This window comes from Megascapheus bottae, chromosome 17, assembly GCF_031878675.1.
Source record: "Megascapheus bottae isolate mThoBot1 chromosome 17, mThoBot2.hap1, whole genome shotgun sequence".
NCBI lineage: Eukaryota > Metazoa > Chordata > Mammalia > Rodentia > Geomyidae > Megascapheus > Megascapheus bottae.
The window spans coordinates 32,794,129-32,818,314 of NC_143525.1; the positions used below are offsets into that span (position 1 = coordinate 32,794,129).

Here is a 24,186-nt window from a genome sequence, read left to right on the forward strand (position 1 = left end):
TCTCTCCCCACCCCCCACCCCTCCCCCCAACCCCCTCCCGCCCTCCCGCCCGCCCCGCTCCTCCTCCGCCGCCGCCGCCGCCGTCTCCTCCGCCTCCTCCTCCCCGGCTGCTCCGGGTTTCTCCAGCTGGGAAAGGCGCCCGGGACCCCGCCGCTACCACCACCACGTGGCGAGGGGCGGCGGCCCCCGCGGTGCGGCCCGGGCCGGGCTGGCGGCGCGCCCGGCGCCCCCCTCGCGCTCCCCGCCGGGCGGCCGGCCCGCGCCGCGCCCCCCTCCGCGCCCCCCTCCGCGCCCCGCGCCGCGCCGCCTCCCGGCGCAGGCTGGCGGGGTGGCGCGTGCCCGGGGCGGCTGCGGGCCGCGCGGGGGAGCGGCGGGGGCTCCGCACCTCGGGTTTGGGGCCCGCAGACGACGTGGGGAGGAAGTGTAGCTGTTTATTTGGATTCTTGTCTTTTGTCTTGTTTGAGAAGGAAACGATTGGCCCTTCGTGCGCTCTCGGAGGAGGGGCAGCGCCTGGACGGAGGAGACGCGGAGCTCGGGGTGCGGCGGGGAGACGAGAGTTAGGTCTAAACTTCGGAAGTGAGCGCCCATGAAGGTCAAATGCACACTGAGGAAGGCGGGCTTCCTCCCCGGCCCCATCACAGCAGCACCCGCAGGCCAGAAAGACAAAACAAACAGACAGATTTCACCCTTGCCACCGAGACTACTTGAACATCGGCCACACTGCCGGGCCGGAGACAGCAAAGTTGTTTTTTGCTTTTTGTTTTTCTTTATGTGTTTCTTTTTTTTTCTTTTTGCCACTATGTGACCTTGGACAAGTTACTTATCCTCTGAGTTGGGCTGGAAATGATTCCTGACTTGCCTTTCTCATCGGGAAAGAATAGGAATCAGAAGTAAAGGTGCCCTGTAAATGCCTGGGAGGTGTTAATGAGTCATTTTTATTTTCCGGTGGATTAAAAACCCCGTGGGTAGAGGCAGAGACAGCCTAGCTGCAGGTGAAGAATGACCAGGGCGAAGTGGGGGTCCCTAGCTGAGTAAGCATTCCCTAGGGACCTGGCAGCATGGCATAGGTGGGGAAGGGACCTTTTGCTGGGGGGGGGGGGGTCAGCAGTTAGCTGGGAACCTGAGCCCACCTTTTTGTTCAGAGGAGGAGGAGGAGGAGGAAAGTAAAAAGCTCTTGCTCTGTGACAAACAAGGGCAGCTGCCATGTTTCCCACTGTAAGAAGGCTGGGCTTTGGTTAGCTGTCCCTCCTCTGAGGGCCAGCAGGAGCTCTGGACTCTCTTCAAAGGAGGGGATTCTCACTGGCTTCTCCTCCTGCTGCTGGCCTGCTCCCTTTTATAATCCGGAACAGGAAGGCAGGTCAGCCACTTGCTCTCAAGGCAATAGCTTTCTCTGAGCCATATGGAATGACCCATCTCTAGCTCTGAAGACAGGCAGTTGTCTGAGACATCTGTCACTTCACTAATCCGAGGCAGGTGTCCTCTTTCTTTCTTTCTTTCTTTTTTTCTTTCTTTCGTCCTCTCTCTTCCTTCCTTCTTTTCTTCCTTTCTGTCTTTCTTTCTCTTCCTTCCTTCCTTTCTTCCTTCCTTTTTCTCTCTACATTTCCTCTTGTTTTCTTCCTTTCTTACTTTTCCCCCCCTTTCTCTGCCTGCCTGCCTGCCTGCCTGCCTGCCTGCCTTCCTTCCTTCCTTCCTTCCTTCCTTCCTTCCTTCCTTCCTTCCTTCCTTCCTTCCTTCCTTCCTTCCTTCCTTTTCTTTCTTGTCCTGGGGCTTAAACTCAGGATATAGGTGCAGTCCCTGAGCTTCTTTTGCACAAGGCCAGCACTCTACAACTTGAGCCACAGCTTCACTTTTGGCTTTTTAGTTGATTGGAGGTAAGTCTCAAAATCTTTCCTGCCCATGCTGGCTTTAGAGTATGATCCGCAGATCATAGTAACACAAGTAGCTAGGATTACAGGCATGAGCCACTGACACCCAGCTAGGGGTCCCCTTTCTTAATGGCTTACAAATTCTCTTCTGAAGCAGAACATGCAAGATTGGGCAGGGAGTTTGGCCCAAAGGTAGAGTACTTGCCTAGCATGCATGAAGACCCAAGTCTGATTCCTCCATACCACGTACATAGAAAAAGTTGGAAGTGGTGCTGTGGCTCAAGTGGTAGCGCTCTAGCCTTGAGAAAGCCCAAAGGCAGTGTTCAGGCCCTGAATTCCGAGGACTGGCAAAAAAAAAAATAAAAATAAATTTAAAAATGCAAGGTTGGAAGCTGGGCCAGAAAGTGCACTGGAATTTTCTCTACAACCCTTGGTACACATAAAGTTAACCACATAAAGTTTCCTGTGGCACTGGAAAGCCAGGCAAGTACTCTCAGCCAATTATTGGCTGAGGCCTGTATGTGCAAGGTACAGGCCTAAGTGAATCACTTGGTGGGGTGAAGCCAAATGATTCTGTGCTGGTTGCAAAAATCCAAACACATGGTCTGGGAGCATGGCCTAGTGGTAGAGTGCTTGTCTAGCATTCATGAAGACCTGGGTTCAATTCCTCAGTACCACATACATAGAAAAAAGCCAGAAATGGTGCTGTGGCACAAGTGGTAGAGCCTTGAGAAAGCCCAAGGACAGTGCCCAGGCCCTGAGTTCAAGGCCCAAGACTGGCAAAAAAAAAAATACTTAATCTGTCTATTTTCTTTTTTTGCATTCTTCTTTAAGAATGTAAGCTCCATGAAGGAAAAAGAGACATATGTTCCTGTACATGAGTGTATTTCACTGTGTTGTCAATACCCAGCATATTGTAGACATGCAAGAAGTCTGGAATATGGCCAAGTGTGGTGGTGATACATGCCTGTAATTCTAACTATTTGAGAGGCATAGGTAGGAGAACTAGGTTGTAAGGCCAGACCAGTCACCTCAAATAAGTTGTTTTTTTTTATATATATTTTTTATTGTAATTAATAAAAGGGTTACATGATATTTGCCAGATAGAAGGTGCATTAATTCACATACGTTGATACCCTTTCACATGTCTTGGGACCCATTACCCCCCCCACACCCTGACCTCAAATAAGTTTTCTGAGGAATCAAACCCAGGTGTTTGCGCATACTAGGCAAGCAGTCTACCACTAGGCTAAATTCCCTGCCACAGATTGGTAATTTGAAAAAGATAAAAGAGGAAATGGCCAGGCGGGTGGCTCACGCCTGTAATCCTAGCTACTCAGGAGGCTGAAATCCGAGGATCAAGGTTCAGAGCCAGCCTGGCTCCAATTAACCTCTAGAAAACAGAAGTGGGGCTTGGCTCAAGGGTAGGGCGGTAGCCTTGAGCTGAAGAGCTCAGAGACAGTGGAGGCAGAGTGTAAGCCCCATAACCCACAAAAAAAAAAAAAAAAAAAAAAAGGAAGGGGCACTGTGGCTCAAAGTGGTAGAGCAATAACCTTGAGCTGAAGAGCTCAGGGACAGCACCCAGGCCCAGAATTCAAGTCTCACGATTAAAACAAAAAGATAACTAGGCAATGATGGTTCATGCCTATAACCCAAGGCTGAGATTTAGAGGATTAAAGTTCAAAGCCAGCTTGTGCCAAAAAAAAGTCACAAGACTCTATTCCCAATTAACCAGCAAAATGCTGGGCAGGCAGTGTGGCTCAAGTGGGTGAGCACTAGCCAAGAACAAGAAAGCTAACAGAAGGTATGAGGTCCTGATTGCATCCCTGGAATTAGTTCATCCCTGGAATTGGCACATATATGTGTTCATGTATGTGCACACATGCACACACCGCACAAAAGAGCAAAGATAATTACAAAGTGTGATGTGGCGAAAAAATAACCAGCAATGGAGCATGGGAGGATATGAACTGCCTTAGAGTCGTCAGGAATGTTGAATGCTATGGATACTCGAGCTAAATCCCTCCCAAGAGTCTTGGTCTAGTGGTAGAGTGCTTGCCCAGCATGCATGAAGACCCAGGTTCGATTCCTCGGTACCACATACATAGAAAAAAAAAGCCGGAAGTGGTACTAAGAATCCTGAGCTCAAGAAAGAGTCTTGATATTGTCCTGATTATGTAGCAGGTAGATGGAAGAGAAACCAGGGTGATGGCAAGAGAAACTGACCTGAGGAGTGAGTTAAGGTAGAGGAGAGGAACAAGTGCACACAGGTCAAATTGGGCTGTAAATTCTTACAGTCCTTCTCAGGCCTGTAGCAGAGGACCTATGGCCCATTACTGATATGAGAAATAGGACCAAAGTGAGGCCCCCCAGCAAGCATCTTTTGTAAACCAGCAGGGACATACTGTCCCTTATTCCTATGACTTGCTCTGGAGAAAGACGTCTTTCCTGTCCCATTCTTGCCTGAAAAGAGTAGGAGGAGGTGGCGTTAGACTGAATCAAGATAAAAGCCAGATGACTCAATAGAATCCAACGGGCAGGAAAACTGATTAGTGACATGGGACAATGCTAAATCTGGTGCCACTGTTGTCACCCACTTGGGATTCCGAGCACCATTAGGAAATTAAGGTCACCATGTAACTATTCTGGACCTTCAAGGGCCACACCTGGGGTCAATGAGGAGACACATCCCTCTACCAGTTCCCCTCAGTCCTGCAGTCATACCCTGCTTTGGAGGGAACTGGTGTTTCAGGGAGCAATGTTTGTAAGGAAATAGAAGGTTTTGCTTTCTTTACAACTCTGTATTTGCCACATATGCTTCATCTTCTCCATAGTCTTTTTTATTATTCTTTTTTCTTTCTTTTTGGTGTATGCGTCCTGGGGCTTGAACTCAGGCAGGACCTGGATGCTATCCCTGAGCTGTTTTTTGCATAAGGCCAGCACTTGTGCTACAGCTCCATTTCTGGCTGGCTTTTTTGGTAGTTTATTGGAGATAAGCATCTCATAGACTTTTCTGCTTGGGATGGCTCCAAACTGTGAAGCCAGAGATCCTCAGATTTCGGCCTCCTGAATAGCTAGGATCATAGGCATGAGCCATTAGTGCTGGCCGAGTCTTGTCCGTTATCTCCCAAATGTTACCAAAGTCTCTTAGACTTTTCTGCCTCGGCTGGCCTGACACCATGATCCTAATTTCAGTCTCCTATGTAGCTTGCAATGACAGGCACTCACTCCTTCACCCAGCTACAGGCTATGAAGGGGGTTGGCTCTCTTGGCAGGTGCTGCTGGCTCATGCCTGTAATCCTAGCTACTCAGGAGGCTGAGGTCTAAGGATTATAGTTTTTTTTTGTTTTGTTTTGTTTTTGCCAGGGCCTGAGCACTGTCCTTGGACTTTCTCAAAGCCAGAGCTCTACCATTTGAGCCTCAGCACCACTTCTGGCTTTTTTCTATGTATGTGGTACTGAGGAATCGAACCCAGGTCTTCGTGCATGCTAGGCAAGCACTCTACCACTAGGCCAAACTCCCAGTCCCTAAGAATTATAGTTTAAAGTTAGCGTTGGGGGCCGGGAGTTTGGCCTAGTGGTAGAGTGCTTGCCTAGCATGCACGAAGACCCGGGTTCGATTCCTCAGTACCACATACATAGAAAAAAGCCGGAAGTGGTGCTGAGGCTCAAGTGGTAGAGCTCTAGCCTTGAGAAAGTCCAAGGACAGTGCTCAGGCCCTGAGCTCAAGCCCAGGACTGGCAAAAAACAAAAACAAAAACCAAAAAAACAATAAAGTTAGCGTTGGCAGAGAAGTCCTTAAGACTTCCCTTGGCCTGAGTTCTGTACCCCAGAACCTGCACACACATAAAAAGGAGGGGTCTCAGGCTGGGAGCATAGCCTAGTGGTAGAGTGCTTGCCTAGCATATACAAACCCCAGGTTGGATTCCTTGGTACCACATACACAGAATAAGCCAGAAGTGGTGCTGTGGCTCAAGTGGCAGAGCACTAGCCTTGAGCAAAAAGTGTCCAAGGACGGTGCCCAGGGCTTGAGTTCAACTTCCAGGACTTGCAAAAAAAAAAAAAAAAAAAAAAAGGAGGGGTCTCTTTTGTGCCCAGGCTGACCTTCAACTGCAATGCAATCTTTCCAAGGAATAGAGACATGAGCCATTGGTCAGCCACAAATTAGGGCCAGGAGTTTGGCCTAGTGGTAGAGTGCTTGCCTAGCATGCACAAGACCGGGGTTCAATTCCTTGGTACCATATACATAGGAAAAAGCCGGAAGTGGTGCTGAGACTCAAGTGGTAGAGCTCTAACCTTGAGAAAGTCCAAGGACAGTGCTCAGGCCCTGAGCTCAAGTCCAGGACTGGCAAAACAAACAAACAAACAACAAAACAGGACAAAAATGGTGTTTTCATTGTGAATGAAGATTACATTTATTTCTCTATGCCAAGTACTCTGGCATAAAATGGGCACCATCTAAATAATTGATGAATCCTGTTTCCATCCCTCCAATTAACCCAGGGTTGACTATTAGCATTTCACAAGAGGTCCTATCATCCCCAGGCTTCTGAATGATCTTCCCTTCAAAGGTAATGATGCCATTGAAAAATCTCCCTGAACTATATACCAAGTGATATTCACCTACTACATACAGACCACTGCCCTGAGCTGGTAGAGTTAAGCACAAGACAGCCAATGTCACTGCATTATGGGAGGATTAAAGTGAAGAAATACAGCAACAAGTGTGTGAACAAGGGCCAGGAGTTTAGCCTAGTGGTAGAGTGCTTGCCTAGCATGCATGAAGACTGGCTTGATTCCTTGGTACCACATACAGAGAAAAAAGCCAGAAGTGGTGCTAAGGCTCAAGGGGTAGAGCACTAGCCTTGAAAAAGTTAAGGACAGTGTTCAGGTCCTGAGCTCAAGCCCAGGACTGGTGGAAAATGAAAAAAGTGCGAACAAGCTTAAAATACACATTTATTCCAGTTACCGTGACTGACTTAAGCCTATGGTCCATAGCTACTCAGAAAGCTGAGATCTGAGGAACTCCAGTCTCCAACTAAACAGCAAAACCTAAGTGCCAGAACTGGATGCAAGGACCAACGATAGAGCACCAGGGGTTTGTGTCCCTAAGGCTTCTGTCCAAATCAAGCATGTGAAAGGATCAGCTTTTGGTATTCTGTACACTTGGGTCACTCTTGGTTCCTTAGAACCCTGGTCTGATGAATCAATCCTTCTGTCTCACCCTACCAGTAAAGTCAAAGTCACTGCAATAAGAATGTAACAAGTCTTTATTTTTTATATCAGGTCTACTTAAAAATTAGGATTATTGGTGAAGCCAAATGGAATTGAAATATTTCACTCTTTTAATTGGGGGAGTATGCACATTGCATATTGCTGTGGTAGATTTATCTGGGAACAGGAAGTATTTTCTTGGGAGCAATCTGAACTGATGGTGTGTATCAAAAATACTATCAGTACAGAAATGCAAGCTGGGTGCCAATGGCTCATGCATGTTAATCTTGGCTACTTTGGAGGCTAAGAGCTGAGGATCTCAGTTCAAAGCTAACCTGGGGAGGAAAGTCTGTGACTTTCTTGCAATAACCTTGCTATTTGCCTTATGATTACACCACTTATGAATACAAGTATAAGCCAGGCGCAGAGGCTCATGCCTGTAATCCTACTCAGGAGACTGAGATCTGAGGTTCAAAGTTAGGCTGGGCAGTGAAATCCGTGACTTTTTTTTTGCTTGAGCTCAGGGCCTGAGCATTGTCCTTAGACTTTCTTAAGACTAGTGCTCTAGCACTTGAGCCTCAGCCACCAGTTCCGGCTTTTTTTCCCCATGTATGTGCGACTAAGGAATCAAACCCAGGTCTTCATGCATATCAGGCAAGCACCCTACCACTAAGCCAAACTCCCAGCCCTGAAGTCAGTGACTCTTATCTCCATTTAACCATAGAATACCAGAAGTGATGCTGTGCCTCAAGGGGCAGGGTAGTAGTCCTGAGCTGAAAAAGCTCAGGTACAGCACCCAGGCCCAGAGTTCAAGCCCCATGACTGACAAAAAAAAAAAAGCAAAAGTATAAACACAAGGGTATGAGTGCAGAAGAGGCCAAGTCCACATGCAGGTTTTGTTCAACAAAAAGAGCACTCTTATCAACTTGCCTGAAGGTACAAATGCAGGACCCAGTTTAAATCCCAAAGTACTGGGTTTTTTTCTCTCTCCAATTTCTGGGAAGAGGAATGAAGTTCACCCTGCAAACTATGTCAAAAGCAACTTCTTTTAGGATACCAGGTCATTAGCCTGAAAAATATGCACGACAGGCAATAATGTCTACTCACCTGCACACAGGAAGCCTCTTCCATGTGGTGCTTTCTCCCTGCCTCACAGAGGGGAGCATTTCTGTCCAAACGCATTGTTACACCGCCTGTGTCCCCACCCACCTACCCTCCATCCACACACAAACACACTTTCCCAAACCACCACCAAACCACTCACTTCACCTCCACAGAGGTGACACAATCTGCAAAAAGAAAAGGAAGCAAAATGTTGAAAATAAAAATAAAGCGGACTTTATTTAGAAGATAAAGGTGGTGGTATCAGTTTTGGTTAATAAAGTTGGGCTCAAGTGTTTTAACAGGTCTTTAATGCCATTACAGACTGGCATGCCAACGGCATTCTTAATGCCAATTACAGATTGAAGATGTTTCAAAAACCAAGATGCTATCAAAAGCTGATGGAGTTTGGACTTTTCTTAAAGTTGGACTAACACACTTTTTAAGTAGTAAGAGTAAATAGATTGCTTGGTTCTGAAAGTTCAAACACTACACTGAACAATTCCCCTCCCTTTCTCCACAAGTCCTTAGAGCAATATTACAGTTGTCTCTGATAGTTAAAATTTCAACAGTTCAATAGAGAAGGGCTCAGAGGAACTGGAAAAAAAATGAAAAGGAAAATTAATTAATTGGTAGAGGCAGCTGCCACTTGTGGCAACCAAAGTGTAGTTTGATGCCCATTTTCTTCACATTTGCACTGACATCTTCCCAAACAGACGGTAACTACATTCTTGAAGGAATGTGCCAAGACTTAGGGGTAGGGAAGGCCCAGAGAGAGTGGACAGAATGTATTTTGCATCCAGTTGTCTTAGGTGGCACAACTGACGACAAATATCCAGACTACAGAAAATCTGCTAACTAAAGAGAACTAGAAAAGAGGAGGATTAAATGCATAACCAGTGCAGAATAACTGCAAGGCACCAAGACCACAATCCAACCCGCTCATTTCCTCCTCCCCATCATTGAATGCATTTGGGAGAAAGCATTAATAACAGCACTCGTCAACTGCTTCCCTGGAACAAAACATAACAAAACACACGCAAGGTTTTGTTTTCATTATGGTTCTCGGTGTACTTTATTCTCCTGCTGTCTAGCTAAGCAGCCCACACAGGACAGAAATGGGTAGCACTGAGGAATGATCAGATTTTTTTTTTCTTTCCCCAACATTTCTGCCCCTCCCTAAGCCCAACCCTACCTAATATCAGGAATGGTTAGTAAAGCATCCTTTCCTGCAAAGAACAACTAAAATGGAAACAAGGCATTAGAGGACTAGGACTCTTCTCAAATAGAGCTTAGGAGCTGGTATGAGTTCGCTATACACAATGGAGCGTCTCTCCTTCAAACACCTGATTATTTTTTTTTTGTACACTGGTTCATAGATCGGCACTTGACTCTGAACCTGGCACCAAAAGGCACAATATCTGATACCCTGTAACAAGAGCTATTAGAAATGCTGCTGCAAGGATAGGCAAACCGAGCCAATCCCACTTATAAATGGAAGGCTTGGATAGAAAGGTGAAGATGCAAAAGAAACTGAGTAAAACTAAGAGGGAATCTTTTGCTACAATGGAAATGGAAGTGGGAATAAGAGTCTTGTTTTTAATCCTCCACCAGGAAGCAATAAAAAAAACTTCCTTGGTTTTTTGGAAAGCAACATATTCAAAATGCCAGCAAACACCTAATAATTGCAAAAATCAAAATGGGATCAAAGCTCACTGACATCCTGTCTTATTGCTGAAAGATTGAGTGTCCTATTCCCTTGTAAAAGAGAAAATAATTCTTATTTATGGTAATCAGAGTACATCACACTTTAAAAATACTAAAGTGTATGACCAATCAGGGAAATATATGACACCATTTTATTAATCTTCAACTTTAGTGGAAAAATATAATCCTTTTCAAGTGCCATTTTATTAAGAGTACTAGTTCGTGTGTGTGTGCATACACACACACACACACACTTTGTTTTGTTGGTTAGTTGATTTCAAGTGCAAGAGACCAATATCGCATTATAATCAAATAAGAGAACAGAAGGCCAAGCAGTTTCCAAATGGTTATTTTATCAGATTGTTTGAACATTAAATTTATCTTCATTTGCAATCCAAAGTTACCTGAAGTTTCCTGTTTTTTTTTTTTTTCCGTGTGTGTGTGTGTATTTTATTGTACATTTGTTTTCTTAAACTCTTTGGCACAATTTTCTGGGGGTATTCGAACTGCCACAATACAGGTCGGGAGAGAGCTTTGTTTTTGGGCTGCCAATTTTTGAGAATTTAAATTTAGATTTGGGCTATGGCTGTATTCTCATCTTTGAAGTCTGTATTTATTTGTAACAATTGTACTTTTATTTTTCTATATCCTCTAACTCCAGAGTTTTTGTTCTCCCCCCTCCCCCCTTCTACATTCACAGTTGAACCATGTTATCAGGAAAGGCGCCTTGATGAAAAGATCAGGATAGGAGCTCTGACCATTCGTCAGTGTTTTCCCTAGTTTTAAAAAAGAAAAAAAAGAAAACAAAACCTAAAGAGCGTCTTTCCTTTTTTTTTTTTTTTTTTTTTTAAAACACACATCTCTTGTGCTGCATCAGTAGACAGAACTTCAGTTAGTTTCATGAAATGCAACATCTAACCCCTTGTTTTCTGGGAAAAAGAAACTGCAATGACTTGAAGTTGAGAATGTGGATACCGCCTCATTCACACACACTCATTCTCAGACTGTAAAAATCCCTTCCCCTCCTTCTAGCCAGTACATATATAGTACCACACGGCAAAGGTACAGTGAAGGGGGGCTCAAAACCCAGGCTCCATCTTTCTCCTCAGTAGCAAAGGCCAGGCTGCCTTTTACAACAAAGCACCACAGCTGAACCCAGTCCCTCCTTCTCTCCCAAACCAGTCATTCCATTCCGCACCAAAGACAGAAAGCTAGTTCTAGCAACCCCTGGGAAGAGACAGCTCTTTTGTTTTTTTAATAAGCAAGTAAATCCATTGTTTCTCTCTTTTCCAAGATGGCCGATGTTATGGTTTTTACTAAGTCAGTGCTTACTTAGCTCACTAACAGCTCTGCTGTTGGTGGCTGTGGCTGCGGCAGGATTTTCAATGTGGTGTTTAAGCCTCATTCACTCATCCTCTCATTCCCAAACATTCAGCATCCGTGCACACTCCTCACTTCCGGGTTTTTCAAAAGATTGGAGATTTCCAGTGGGGGTCTCAGGTTATCATCCCAATGGTAACAGATCTAAAAAAAAGATGAATGGAATAATCAGTCCTGAAATGACATGTACTTACTTCAAATACTTCCAATTTCTACAACCAAGTGTTTCTAGGTATGATTTTTTGTTGTTGTTGGTCATCAGGCTTGAACTCTGGGTCGGGGTGATATCCCTGAGCTCTTCAGCTCAAGCATAACACTCTACCACTTGAACCACAGTGCTGCTTCTGGTTTTCTGGTAGTTAATTGGAGATATATAGAGTCTCACAGACTTTAGTGCCCTGGCTGGTTTTGAACTGTGATCTTCAGATTTCAGTTTCCTGAGTAATTAGGTTTACAGGCATGAGCCTGGCCTGAATAGAATTTGACAGCTTCTCTACCCCCCACCCCAGTCCTAAATATCATCTACTTGCTCTAACACCCACACAAGAGAGATATATGGGAAAATAAAGGAGTTGCTTAGTGGCAAAAGTGTTTCAAAGCAGCCCTGTGTGGTGGCTCATGCATGCAATATTAGCTATTCAGGAGGCTGAAATCTGAGGATTGCGGTTCTAAGCCAGCCCTGGCACTAACGTCCATGAGACCCATCTCCAATTAACTACCAGAAAACCGGAAGTGGTACTGGTGCAGGGAAGTAGCCTTGAGCTGTGAAGAGCTCAGGGGCAGCACCCAGGCCCAGAGTTCAAGTCCCGAGAACTAACAAAAAAAAAAAAAAAAAAAAAAAAAAAAAATGAAAAAGTGTTTCATAGCAAGTTAAAACTAGAAGTCAATTCTTATGAATATAAGATAAAATTCAAAACATATCATCTTACTAAAGTTTGTATGATAACGGTTTACTAAATAGCTAAGGGACAAACATTTCAAAGCAGGAGTTAAGACAACCTGATCTCTGTGCAGCTCAGCCAAACACTGTAATAAAGAAAGGGATAAGGCTATAATTCAGTGGTAGACCATTTGCTTAGCAGCTAGCTAGCTGTAAGGCCCTGTGCTAGATCCCAGTCCTAAGAAAGAGGGCATACCAAAGAGATGTAACTGGGTACCAGTGTCTAATGTCTATAATCCTAGTTACTTAGGAGGCTAAAAAGTGAGGATCTAGATTAAAAGCAAGCCTGGACAGGAAAGCTGAAACTTATTGGTTTGGTGTGGGGCTTGAACTCTGGGTCTGGGCTCTGTCCCTGAGCTCTTCAGCTCAAGGCTACCGCCCTACCCCTGGAGCCATAGTGCCAGTTCCCTTCTGGTGGTTAAGTGGAGATAAGAGTCTCACTGTGACTAGTGTCCTGGGCTGGCTTTGAATTGTGATCCTCAGATCTCAGCCTCCTGAGCTGCTAGGATTACAGGCATGAGCCACTGTACCTGGCTAAGTCTGAAACTTTTATCTCCAACTAACCATCAAAAAACTGGAAGTGGAGCTGTGGTTCAAGTAGAAGTGTACTACCCTAGATCATCAAGCTTAGACTAGTGCCCAGGCCCTGAGTTCAAGACCCAGGGGACCAAAAAGCCCCAAAAGCCAAAGGTAGACCTTACCAAAACAGTTTACAAAACCATACCTCCTTTCAAGAAAGCTTAAGATAGAGAATTTAACAAGATCTTACCAAGCTTGGTTCTTCAGTTTCCTCAGTTCTTTTGTTGCCCAGGTAGCAAGGGTTTTTGCTTTGTTAGTCTTTGATCTTCGTCCTTCAGTTAACAGTTCATGGATCATTGGCCTAGCCTCTACTAGTTTCAGTACATCCTTTCCAAATGCTGTACATAAATCTCTGTGGGGGAAAAAAGACACCCCCCACACTAGAATGAGCCCAGAACAACACCAAGTTTTGAGCCTGCCAAACCAGTTGCTGAGCTAACTGAAGGTTTCTTAGCATTCAAACTGGACAATTTTAGAGATCTATTAGATCTATCTAGTAGGATGACTTCCCTAAATTAGTATTTAATACACACAAAAAAATAGAACTAGATGGCAGGTTATCGTGCTCAGGGCCTGTAATTTGAAGATAAGCAGCTCAGAACCAGCCCAGACAGCAATACCTGTGACTCTCATCTACAATTAACCAGCAAAGCTGAAGTAGAGCTGGGCCCCATGACGCATGCCTGTAATCCTGAGGCTGAGATCTGAGATCAAGGTTCAAAGTCAACCCAGCACAAAAGGAGATGAGACTCTTATCTCCACCTAACCTACAGAAAACTGGAAGTGGGGCTTGGCTCAAGGGTAGGGCGGCAGCCGTGAGTGGAAGAGCTCAGGGAAAGCACCTAGGTCAAGCTCAAGCCCCAAAGACCCACCCACCCCCCCAAAAAAAAGAAAAGAAAAAAAAAAGCTGGAAATAGTGTGATAAGTAGCAGAGTGCTGGCCTTGAATAAAAAGCTTAGCAATAGTGCCTAAGGCCCTGAGTTTTGTCTCAGAATGGGGGTGGAGGGAGGTCATTATGCAAACAAAGTAGGGAGTGGATTGCTTCTATTCACACTATTCTCAAGCTTCTTTCCTGAATAGTTCTCATTTTCTAAGAGAACCCACTCAGCTACTAAAAGCACATGACTTACCCTATCAGCCCAGCAGCGCAAGCTACTACTCCATCTGTATGATCCTCATCTCCAGCAATATGGTCGATAAAAGACAGAATAAATTCTACTCTGGGTTGTACCAGCATTACATCCGCTATAAAAGAGAGAAAGTCTGATGAACTGTACTGTATGTAGGTATGGCAGGACCAGATCTTCTTTCAATATTGCAATATATCTACCCTACCAATGGAGTTCTAAGATGAATAACAGGCTACAGAGTGATACCAAATTATTCTGACTCAGATTAGGATGTCTTTCCCCAAGTTTACAGAAGATACAACTATTCCTTATATGCAGAACAAATACAGAAGAAACAAATAGAACTTTTCACCTGAGTCCCAATGACAGAGATAATGTTCAAATATTTCCTTAATTAGTAATCAAATGAAGTCATCAAAAACTGCTATTCATGGTTGGTATAGAAAACAATCAGCTTTCTGTTACAGTTCTTCCAGCAGATCTGCTGGATCTCATCTTTGCAATGCTCAAGACAGGGATAATAGCTTGATGCAGTGGCTCAAGCTTGTAATCCTAGCTACTCAGGAGGCTGAGATCTAAGGATCAAAGTTCAAAGCAGCCTGGGCACAAAAGGACTCATTTCTAATTAACCTCTAGAAAACAGGAAGTGGGGCTTGGCTCAAGGGGTAGGGAGCTGAAGAGCTCAGGGACAGCACCCAGTCCTCTGAGCTCAAGCCCCATGACCCCCCCCCCACACAAAAAGACAGGAGGGATAAGGTGCAGCTCAGTGGTAAAGCACTTGCCTAGCATACACAAAGTCAAGTTTAAGCCCCAGTACGTAAAGCTTCTCTTCCCATATACATGTAAGACAAAAGAGCAGGAGCAGAGGGAAGAGTAGAAAGAATAAAAGCCTATATACAACCTCTGCAGAACATTCCCTTAGGGTTCCGTACTGTTCCCTATTTCTCTAAATAGCAGTTGCTAGTTCACCAACAAGCTGGCTCAGGAGGTAAGACACAGCCTATCTGACTCCATAGGAGCTAGGCTACAAATTGTATACTCAACGGTGTACGTTCTCCTGATCCCCTTTTAATCCCTGGACAATTCCGGTGTAGGCTTCCAAGCAGCCTTCTCTTAGCTCGTTTAGATAATCCACCATGTCATAGTCTGACTGGAAGAGACAAAGAACAGAACTTCCATCACAATGATTTTAGACACAGAAATAGTCCATCTGCTCCAGTAAGAGGTGGACTCACAATTTACCAGGACAGCATGAAACTTACCTTGTCCACTTGGGCTTGGGAGGCCTGCTGAAGAGTATTCAATACAACCTCAAGGTATTTTTTAAACTCCCCACCAATAGCAAGGGCAATATCACCAAACACAGACAGAATCTGTGGCTTCACAGACCTGTGCACATTCTCATTCTGATAAGGGGGGAAAAAAAAAAAAGTAAATCAACAACTTATTTGGTCCAATACACAGAAATTTATGTTGCTTATTGCTGGACAGAGACCTTATGTACTTTTCCTTTACATGTCACTGTTTCCCCTCCACCCCAGAGAACAAGAGTACATTCTTTTCATTAACTTTGCAACCTTTAGAATCATCTGATAACAATTTGTAAGGTCTGCGGAAAGGAAACCCCACGCAATTCAGGAGAAGAGGGTTTACTGCGTGAGGAAAGAGCAGACTCCTGCTGCCCAAGATGGAGTCGGGTGAGCAAGAGAGCTTAGGGCAAGAAGTAAGAGATTATATAGGGGGAAGGGTACAGCCACAGTGGAAGTGGATGTGACCTCAGAGGATGGGGAAATACCTCAGTGGGGACCTCCCACTGCTCCCAGGCATGCCAGTTGCCAGGGTTACAGGTGCTGGGCGGGGATTTCCAGGGTGCAGGGGTAGAGAGCCAAGGGAAGAGGTCATTTCTTCCAGTCAGACCTAACAAATTAATTTCTTCATAAGCTCACAGCCAGTGTTCATGGAAATTATAGCTTCCTGTCAAAGATCTAATGTTCAAAGTTCCTTCCAACTGATTATATCTTCAATGATTAGTTAAATAGATTATGCGCAGACAACTCACCCCCAAGTTCTCCAGTAGTAGCTGCATTACCTCATCACAGAAAGGTAAAATGTTAGATTGTAGAGCACGGCATAAGTCTCCTACTAATCCCACAGCTGCCAAACAAACCTGCAAAAAAACCCCCAAGAAAATGATCTTCCAAACTGTCTGAAAAAGTTGTCTGAAGGGGCAAGGCATATCATTATTATTTTTTTTGGGGGGGGGGAGGGAACAGTCGTGGGGCTTGAACTCAGGGCCTGAGCACTGTCCTTGGGCTTGTTCCTCAAGGCTAGTGCTCTACCACTTGAGCTACAGCACCATTTCTGACTTTTTTTCCCTATGAATGTGGTACCGAGGAATCGAACCCCGGTCTTCATGCATGCTAGGTAAGCACTCTACCACTAGGCCAAAAGCCTGGGCCCAAGGCATTATTTTTAACCTAATCATCAGTCAGTATAATTTAAATCAAAGACCACTTCATCACCTTCTCACTGTGATTTTTTTTTTTTTTTTTTGGGCCAGTCGTGGGCTTGAGCTCAGGGCCTGAGCACTGTCCTTGGATTTTCTCAAGGCTAGAGCTCTACCACTTGAGCCTCAGCACCACTCCTGGCTTTTATCTATGTATGTGGTACCAAGGAATCGAACCCGGGTCTTCATGTATGCTAGGCAAGCACTTTAACCACTAGGCCAAACTCCCGGCCCTTACTGTGATTTTTAACAACCAATATGGCAAGAAAGAAACTAGGATTAGCTGAGATATTCATTAGGGACTGTGGTGGAAGAACTGAGTGTTCTTGTGATCTCTTATCAGATGGATCCAATATCCTGTTTTGTTGAATGGATTATTCCAAATCAGACACTCAAGGACTGACCTAGGATACAGGAAGTTCATTCTGTCTGTATTACACAAACTATCAGGCATATATGAAAATATATTATTTTGAGGATTAGGATGTGGCTCAGTGGAAAAATGCTTTCCTAGCATGGTCAAGGTCCTGGACTGGATCTCTAGTGCATATACAAAAAAATGCTCCCCCACCCCCCCCAACCATCAAATAAACAAAAAACCCTCCCACAAAACCCAAAGCTGGCATTCTGAAAGGCATACCCTACCTGGTACTCAGCATAATTTTTCAATCCAATACCCAGGAAGGGTTTAAAGGCCTCCATGTACTTGAGGAACTCACTACCCAACACTGTAATGAAACAAAGTATTAGCTAATGACAGCAACCTGGTTCTCCAATATGTAGTCACTCCTCAGTATTGTGTGGAGCTGTAAGTTAATGTTTCCGTTGCAAAAGCTGTCACAAAAGCCAAATTTATAACTGTAAGACCTTACAGAAGTCACCCCTGAAGAAGCATTCTAGATTACTAAAATGTTGTATGTGTTCATGCATCTGTTCCAGCCCTAAGGCTTATGCTTTGTTTGGGCCTGGGTGGTGACTTGAGCTTTTTTGCTCAAAGTCAGCACCTAACCACTTCCAGCTCTTAGGTGCTTGAATGGAGATAAGCTGAGCATGGTAGATCACATCTGTAATCCTAGCTACTCAGGAGGCTAAGGTCTGAGGATCATGGTTCAAAGCCAGCCGGGGCACTAAAGTCCTAGGAGACTCTTATCTTCAATTAACCTCTAGAAAACCAGAAATGGCACAGTGGCTCAAGGAGTAGAGCAGTAGCCTTGAGCTGAAGAGCTCAGGGACAGCACCCAGGCCCAGAGTTCAAGCCCCACGACCAACTGGAGAAAAAAAAAAAAAAGAGTCATATTTAACTTTGTCCAGGAACCACATACACAGAAGTGGCACTGTGGATCAAGTGGCAGAGTGCTAGCCTTGAGTAAAGTGGCCAAGGACAGTGCCCAGGCCCCTAGTTCAGGCCCCAGGACTGGTTAAAAAAAAGCCTTGGAGACTTTCCTGCCTGCCTGGGCTGACTTGAACCATGATTCTCAGATCTCAGCCTTCTGAGTAGCTAAGAATTACAAGTAAATGTAACACACTAGTGACCACCTAGGTAAAGGTGTTAGTGTGCATTCAATTGGCCCCTCAAAGAGTAAGATAGGGCTCCCTTGATGCAATTTTGCATTAACAAAAATAAACAACAAAAAAAGCACACCACACTGAATATTATGTGTTAGATAATCCAAATGCAAAGCACTATAGGTCAAACTAAGAAAAACCAAGACAACAAAGAAATTAGAAACTTTTTTTGTAATTTGTGGGGCTTGAACTCAGAAAGGGCCTAAGCACTGCCTCTGAGCATTTTTTACTCAAGGCTAGCACCCTACTACTTTAAGCCACAGCCTCACTTCCATTTTTGAGTCGTTAACTGAAGATTAGTCTCAGGGGTATTAGGTCTGCCCAGAGTAATGAGCCCTTCTTCCCTTGGCTCTCTCCTCTTGCACCTAGAAATTCCCACCCAACACCTATAACCTGGGCAAACTGGCATGGCTGGGGGTAGTAGGGGGTCCTCCAGGCTTTGAGGTTATTTCCTCATCCTCTGAGGTCACCTGTGCTACTGCTGTGGCCATACTGCCTCCTTCACCCTCCTCTATATAATCGCTCTTGTGCTACTAGAGATTTGCTTTCTCCCTCTCTCAATAAACCTTCTTCCCTTGAACCGCATTAGTTTCCTTTTGGAAACCCTTACAACAGTGGCTTTTCTGCCCAAGTTTTGAACTATGATTCTCAAATCTCAACCTCCTTAAGTAATTAGGTTTGCAAGCGTGAGCCACCAGCACCAGGTTGAAGTTAGAAAGGTTTTCCGAAGAGGAGTCTTGCTCTAGAATGTATAAAAACCTAAACCCCCTCCCTTCCTCCCTCCACCTACTTGTTGTTACACAAGTTCTCCCCTAAAATAATAGTGCTCCTCTCCTCTGACAGGTGCAAACTAGTTCCTTATTTACTTTAAAGATGTTGACAAAGAGCAGTTAAACAATTTATATATACTCTTCCTTGCAGTCTGAAGACAGCCACTGCCTGTCTCATCAGTGCTCACTGACCTTCCACCAGTGTGCTGACGGCCATCAGGGCATCCTCTTGTACTCCCCCAGACCCGGCTGTGCTCTGGAACATCCTTAACAGGGAGGCCATGACCACATCAGAAATCTGCAAAGCATCTTGATGTTGTACTTTCCGGAGAACATTCTGTGAAAGAATTTGGGTTCTGTTAATTCCAAACCCTTCTAAATCAGAGCTCTACACACCTTCCCCCCCGCCTCTTTGAAATCAGTTAGGTCTCTTGATTTTTCTCTTGGAAAGGCAAAATAAACTTTGTGTATCCAAGAACTCTGCACAAATCACCTGTGATCAAACATTCACTTCATTTAGTTTCTCAACATATACATTAACAGTCATTTCTAATTATTTCATTTGTGCCTATCTGACAAGCCTTACTGGAATGACAGTTAAACAATTCCAATTTAAAAGACTGATCAATGCCAGTGGCATACCTGTAATCCTAGCTACTCAGGAAGCTAAGACCTGAGAATCACAGTTTGAATCCAACCTGGGCAGAAAGTCCTGCAATCTTATTTTTAATGAATCAACAAAATCTAGAAGTGAATCTGTGGCTCAAGTGGCAGAGTGCTTGCCTAGCATGCACAAAGCTCCAGGTCTAATTCCTTAGCACCACATACACAGAAAAAGCTTGAAGGGGTGCTGTGACTCAAGTGGTAGAGTGCCCAGGCTCCAAGTTCAAGCCCCAAGACTGACCAATAAAAAACCAAAGTCACAAATCAATCTTCTGGAAATACTGTTCTATCAGCATCATTGACACAGTTTTTCAGCTCTGTAAGAACATAAGCTTGACATACAGACTTATTCCCTTCCTGGAGCAATTAAGAAAAGAGAAGCACCATCATACCTGAAGAGTTGCGCAGAGCAGAGACTGAAGGTCATTGAACTGGATCCTATCTGATGTGCTCTGGATATGTGACTATAGGGAAAAGAAGAAACCATCTTCTAAATGAGTTATCTTTCACTTTTGATGGGGTTGCTAGGAAGATTAAATAATCTTAACTAATGATAAAAAAAAATGCAACTAAGATTATGGCTTGGTGTCAGTACTGTTTCTTTTCCTTGGAGCCAGTGGCATGCCAAGTCTTACCTCCATCTGAAGCACCTGCTGTAGTCGTTCCATGATGACCAAAGTTGTTTTCTGAACTGCAGGATAGCAATCCTTGGCACTGTTTTTCACAATTTCCATGAGAGATTCATATGCAGAACTCCTCAGGTTGTTCTGGTGCCCATCAGGTCTGTAAGGAGCATGTGGTAAAAACCTTAAAAGTCTGAGAGGAAACTAGAAGCAAAATGCTAGGCAGTGTAGAGTTAGGTGACACAACATTCAAAAGCAGTTCCCTAAATAATGGAAGGCAAAAACATCAATTTTCTACATATGCCAACAAGAAAAGTAGTATTTAGGGGGGGGCGGGGGGAAGGAGAGTGTGTGCTGGTCCTGAGGCTCGAACTGAAGGCCTAGGCATTGTCCCTGTGCCTTTTTGCTCAACCCCACCACTCTACTAATTTGAGCCACATCTTCACTTCTGGCCTTTTGTGGTTAATTGAAGAGTCTCACAGACCTTTTGTCCCAGCTGGCTTTGAACCTGGATGCTGAGATCTTTGCCTATTGAAAAGCTATGATTATAAGTGTGAGCCACCAACACCTAGCCAATAGATTAATTCTGAACTGAGTTAAGGTTTTATTCTTACCTGTTTAGTCATGACTTTAGACATAACACACATAAAACATAAATAATGTAAAAGCGATCCTAACTCATGCCTCTTTATGCAATATTTGAAAAACTTGTTTATGTACCAAATATTTTGTGTGTGCACTGGTACTTTTTTTTTTTTTTTTTTTTGGCCAGTCCTAGGGCTTGAACTCAAGCCTCTGAGCACTGTCCTTGGGCAGCTTTTGCTCAAGGCTAGTGCTCTACCACTTGAGTCACATTACCACTTCTGGCTTTTTCTGTGTATGTGGTACCAAGAAATCGAACCAAGGCCTTTGTGCATGCTAAGCAAGTACTCTACCGCTAGGCTGAACTCCTGGCCCTCACTCAGCTGTTCTGTTTTGATTCACAACGGGTGCTTTATCACTTGACTTGAGCCATAGCTTCTTCTTTTATGCATTCTACTGGTTAACTGGATACAGTCTCAGACTTTTCTGCCTGGCCAATTCTAGAACTTTGATCTTCAGATCTCATGCATGAGCCACAGCCCAGCTATCAATTATTATCTACAGACTTCATCCAAAAAAAAATTATAACATTGATTTGGCCTGGCAATAAAATTAATTATTGGAGCCATTATTTTTCTTATACCACAGATGCTCTTAACTGTTAACAATGCAAAATTAAAGGACCTTTCTACAGGTAATTAAGAGTTATGTAGATTGTTTTCAGCTTCTAATTGTAACAGAAACTAGTTACTCTTAACAAATAACAGAAACTATTCACTCAACAAATAACCAATCACTGTAGAATTCTCACAATTCCTTCAGAGAAGCTAAAATACTATCCTGTTCACATTTCTATCAACAACAAAAAAGGCAACAGAAATTGAATACTAAGATATCACCACTTTTATGGCTGATCAGTTACCTGTCTGTGGTCTCCAGGAGCTTCTGAACTATGAGCTCAAATGAAGAAGACAAGCAGTATGTGGCTGGTTCTTCTTGATCATCAGCTACATCTGCAGCCTCATAAGCAGCTTCAGCCAGACTAGAGAAGGCCTGAAACGCACACTGAACTATTAGTCCTAAGGGAACTCTAACCTAAGATTACCTCATCTTTCTTAGGATACCTTAAGCAGTCTTTTCCAACTGACCTAAAAACAAACCAATTCTAGTAAAGCACCAACATTTCTGCCAAGGTCATCAAGATATTGTTACCTTAAACTTATTTTACAAGCAGCAGAATACTTTCATCTACCACCACTGCCGGCCATTTTATTTTCAATTCCAGAAAGGCTTTTAGGTCACTCCTTCCTTCCTCCTCCCACATCCCCAAAGGTCCCTAATAAACCACACATTGCTTAAACTGAGTCAGCATGTAGGCTGCATGCCTTTTTTCCCTCTTGCCCCTCTCTGAACAATGGTAAATTCTTATAGCCAGTTACTCTCTACCTTAATGAAAACTGCTTGTCCCCAAGCAACTCAAGGAAAAGAGCAAGTCCAGATTGTCTCTCCTGCTGGGTTGCCATGACTGCTCTAAGTGCTTCGGGAACCAGTCACCATGAGTCAACAGCTCCCACTGGCTCCTGCAGTTAGCATCTCCCCCACATTTTAAGTGAAGACATTAGAAAGGAGATGGTATTAAGAAAAGCCTTCCAGTGAAGTAGAGCCACTTCTCTTCTACATCTCTTATTTTTGTTATAAGTGGCTCAGGTAAGCTCCTTTTCTCACCAAGAAAGAAATCCCTTACCCAGCACACATTTGAAGCCACTCTGGGTTCAGCACTTAGACCTTCAATCAGACATTGCAGCAAGGGAGCCAAGTAGACATCATTGATAGCCGCTTCTGGAAGCAGTTCACAAATCCTGCCCACAGTCCATGCAGTTGTGTCCCGAACAACCACACTGGGGTCTTTCATTAATTCTATTAGAGTAGGCATAGCCTGAAAACACAATAAGAACAAGGATAAAATTCACATCAACTATTTTTGGTGGTACTGAGGTTTAACTTCAGGGCCTTCTACTTGCTAGGCAAGTGATCTAAAACTTACTTGAGTCGTGACTCCAGCCTAACTTCTTGCTAGTTGTGTATTTACCAATATATCATTAAAATGCCCCTGCACCCCTTTTGGTCAATCCTAGGCTTGAACTCAGGGTCTAGGTGCTATCTCTAAGCCTCTCTGTGCTCAAGGCCTAATGCTCTACCAATTAAGCAAGAGCACCACATCCAGCTTTTTCTGAGTAATGTTTTGGGGATAAAGTCTCCTCAGCTTTTAGGTCTGAGCTGGTCTTGAATCTACATCCTCAGATCATAGCCTCCTGAGTAGGATTTTAAGTGTGAGCCACTAGTGCTTAGCTTCTAAAATGTTTTTAGAAAAGATGTTCATTTTGAAATTTCTACAAAAATAATAAAAAGGCAAGCCATCAGGCCCAACTTACTAGTTGAGATTGGACATTAATAAAGCTCTTTGCCTTGAACTCTGTGATCCTATCAGTCTCCACCTCCTAGGAACTACTAGTGGTGTTAAGCCATGCCTGGGCTTAGAGGTATGTCTCAAGTGGTAGAATACCAAATTTAAGCACCAGGCCATTAGATTTAGTACTGACAAAACAAAATACAAACAATACATATAGAGTCCACTATTTTACAGAATTAACACACCTTTTCCATAAGGGGATTATTTTACATAGATATCAATTTTATCCAGATGATAAATTAATACCATTATTAAAAATTATTAGGCAGCCAGGCATGTTGGCCACACCTGTAATCCTAGCTACTCAGGAGACCGAAATCTGAATATCAAGGTTCAAAGCCAGCCTTGGCCCAAAGGGACCTGAGACTCGTATCTCTGCGACTCTTTTTTTTCCCCCAGTCCTGGGTTTGAGCTCAGGGTCTGAGCACTGTCCTTGGACTTTCTCAAGGCTAGAGCTCTATCACTTGAGCCTCAGCACCACTTCTGGCTGTTTTTCTATATATGTGGTACCTAGGAATTGAACCTGGGTCTTCGTGCATGCTAGGCAAGCACTCTACCACTAGGCCAAACTCCCGGCCCCACTCTGAGACTCTTATCTCCAAGTCTCCAAGTAATCTCTAGAAAATGTGAAGGGGAGCTTGGCTCAAGGGCAGGCAGTAGCCTTGAGTTGAAGAGCTAAGGGACAGCTCCTAGGCTGAGTTCAAGCCCCATGACCCACCAAAAAAAAAAAAAAAAAAAAAAAAAGGCAATTTAGGCTTTGATGGCTCACGTCTATAATCCTAGCTAACAGCAGACAAATCCACGAGATGCATTTCAAGAAGGTGGAAGTAGGAGGGAGGTGGGTCAAGTGATAGTGAAAAAAAGTCAAGAAGATGGACTGGGAATGGCTTTGGGGTAGAGTATCTCCCTAGCATGCATGAAGCCCTGAGTTCATTCAATTCCTTAGTACCACACAAGCAGAAAAAGCCGGAAGTGGCACTGTGGCTCAAAGTAGTAGAGCACTATCCTTCAACTGAAGAGCTCAGGGACAGTGTTTAGGCCTAGGTCCCAAGACCCACAACTGATTAAAGGGAAAAAAAAAAAAAAAAAAG

General features: G+C 44.1%; 1 protein-coding gene across 1 annotated transcript in view; it reads right to left on the reverse strand.

Moving 5' to 3' along the window:
• Nucleotides 1-8,393: 8,393 nt before the first annotated feature.
• Nucleotides 8,394-24,186, reverse strand: part of Kpnb1 (karyopherin subunit beta 1) — a 36,061-nt gene continuing 20,268 nt past the window's right edge. The window contains exons 11-22 of the mRNA XM_090350717.1: nucleotides 22,370-22,561; nucleotides 21,548-21,678; nucleotides 20,056-20,203; nucleotides 19,813-19,884; nucleotides 18,950-19,094; nucleotides 17,067-17,149; nucleotides 15,975-16,082; nucleotides 15,178-15,321; nucleotides 14,960-15,065; nucleotides 13,916-14,030; nucleotides 12,976-13,137; nucleotides 8,394-11,410 (exon numbers count right to left, since the gene is read on the reverse strand). Of these exons, the coding sequence (XP_090206843.1) occupies nucleotide 11,410; nucleotides 12,976-13,137; nucleotides 13,916-14,030; nucleotides 14,960-15,065; nucleotides 15,178-15,321; nucleotides 15,975-16,082; nucleotides 17,067-17,149; nucleotides 18,950-19,094; nucleotides 19,813-19,884; nucleotides 20,056-20,203; nucleotides 21,548-21,678; nucleotides 22,370-22,561 (1,407 nt within the window). The 3' untranslated portion in view covers nucleotides 8,394-11,409. The remainder of the gene's footprint in view (nucleotides 11,411-12,975; nucleotides 13,138-13,915; nucleotides 14,031-14,959; nucleotides 15,066-15,177; nucleotides 15,322-15,974; nucleotides 16,083-17,066; nucleotides 17,150-18,949; nucleotides 19,095-19,812; nucleotides 19,885-20,055; nucleotides 20,204-21,547; nucleotides 21,679-22,369; nucleotides 22,562-24,186) is intronic.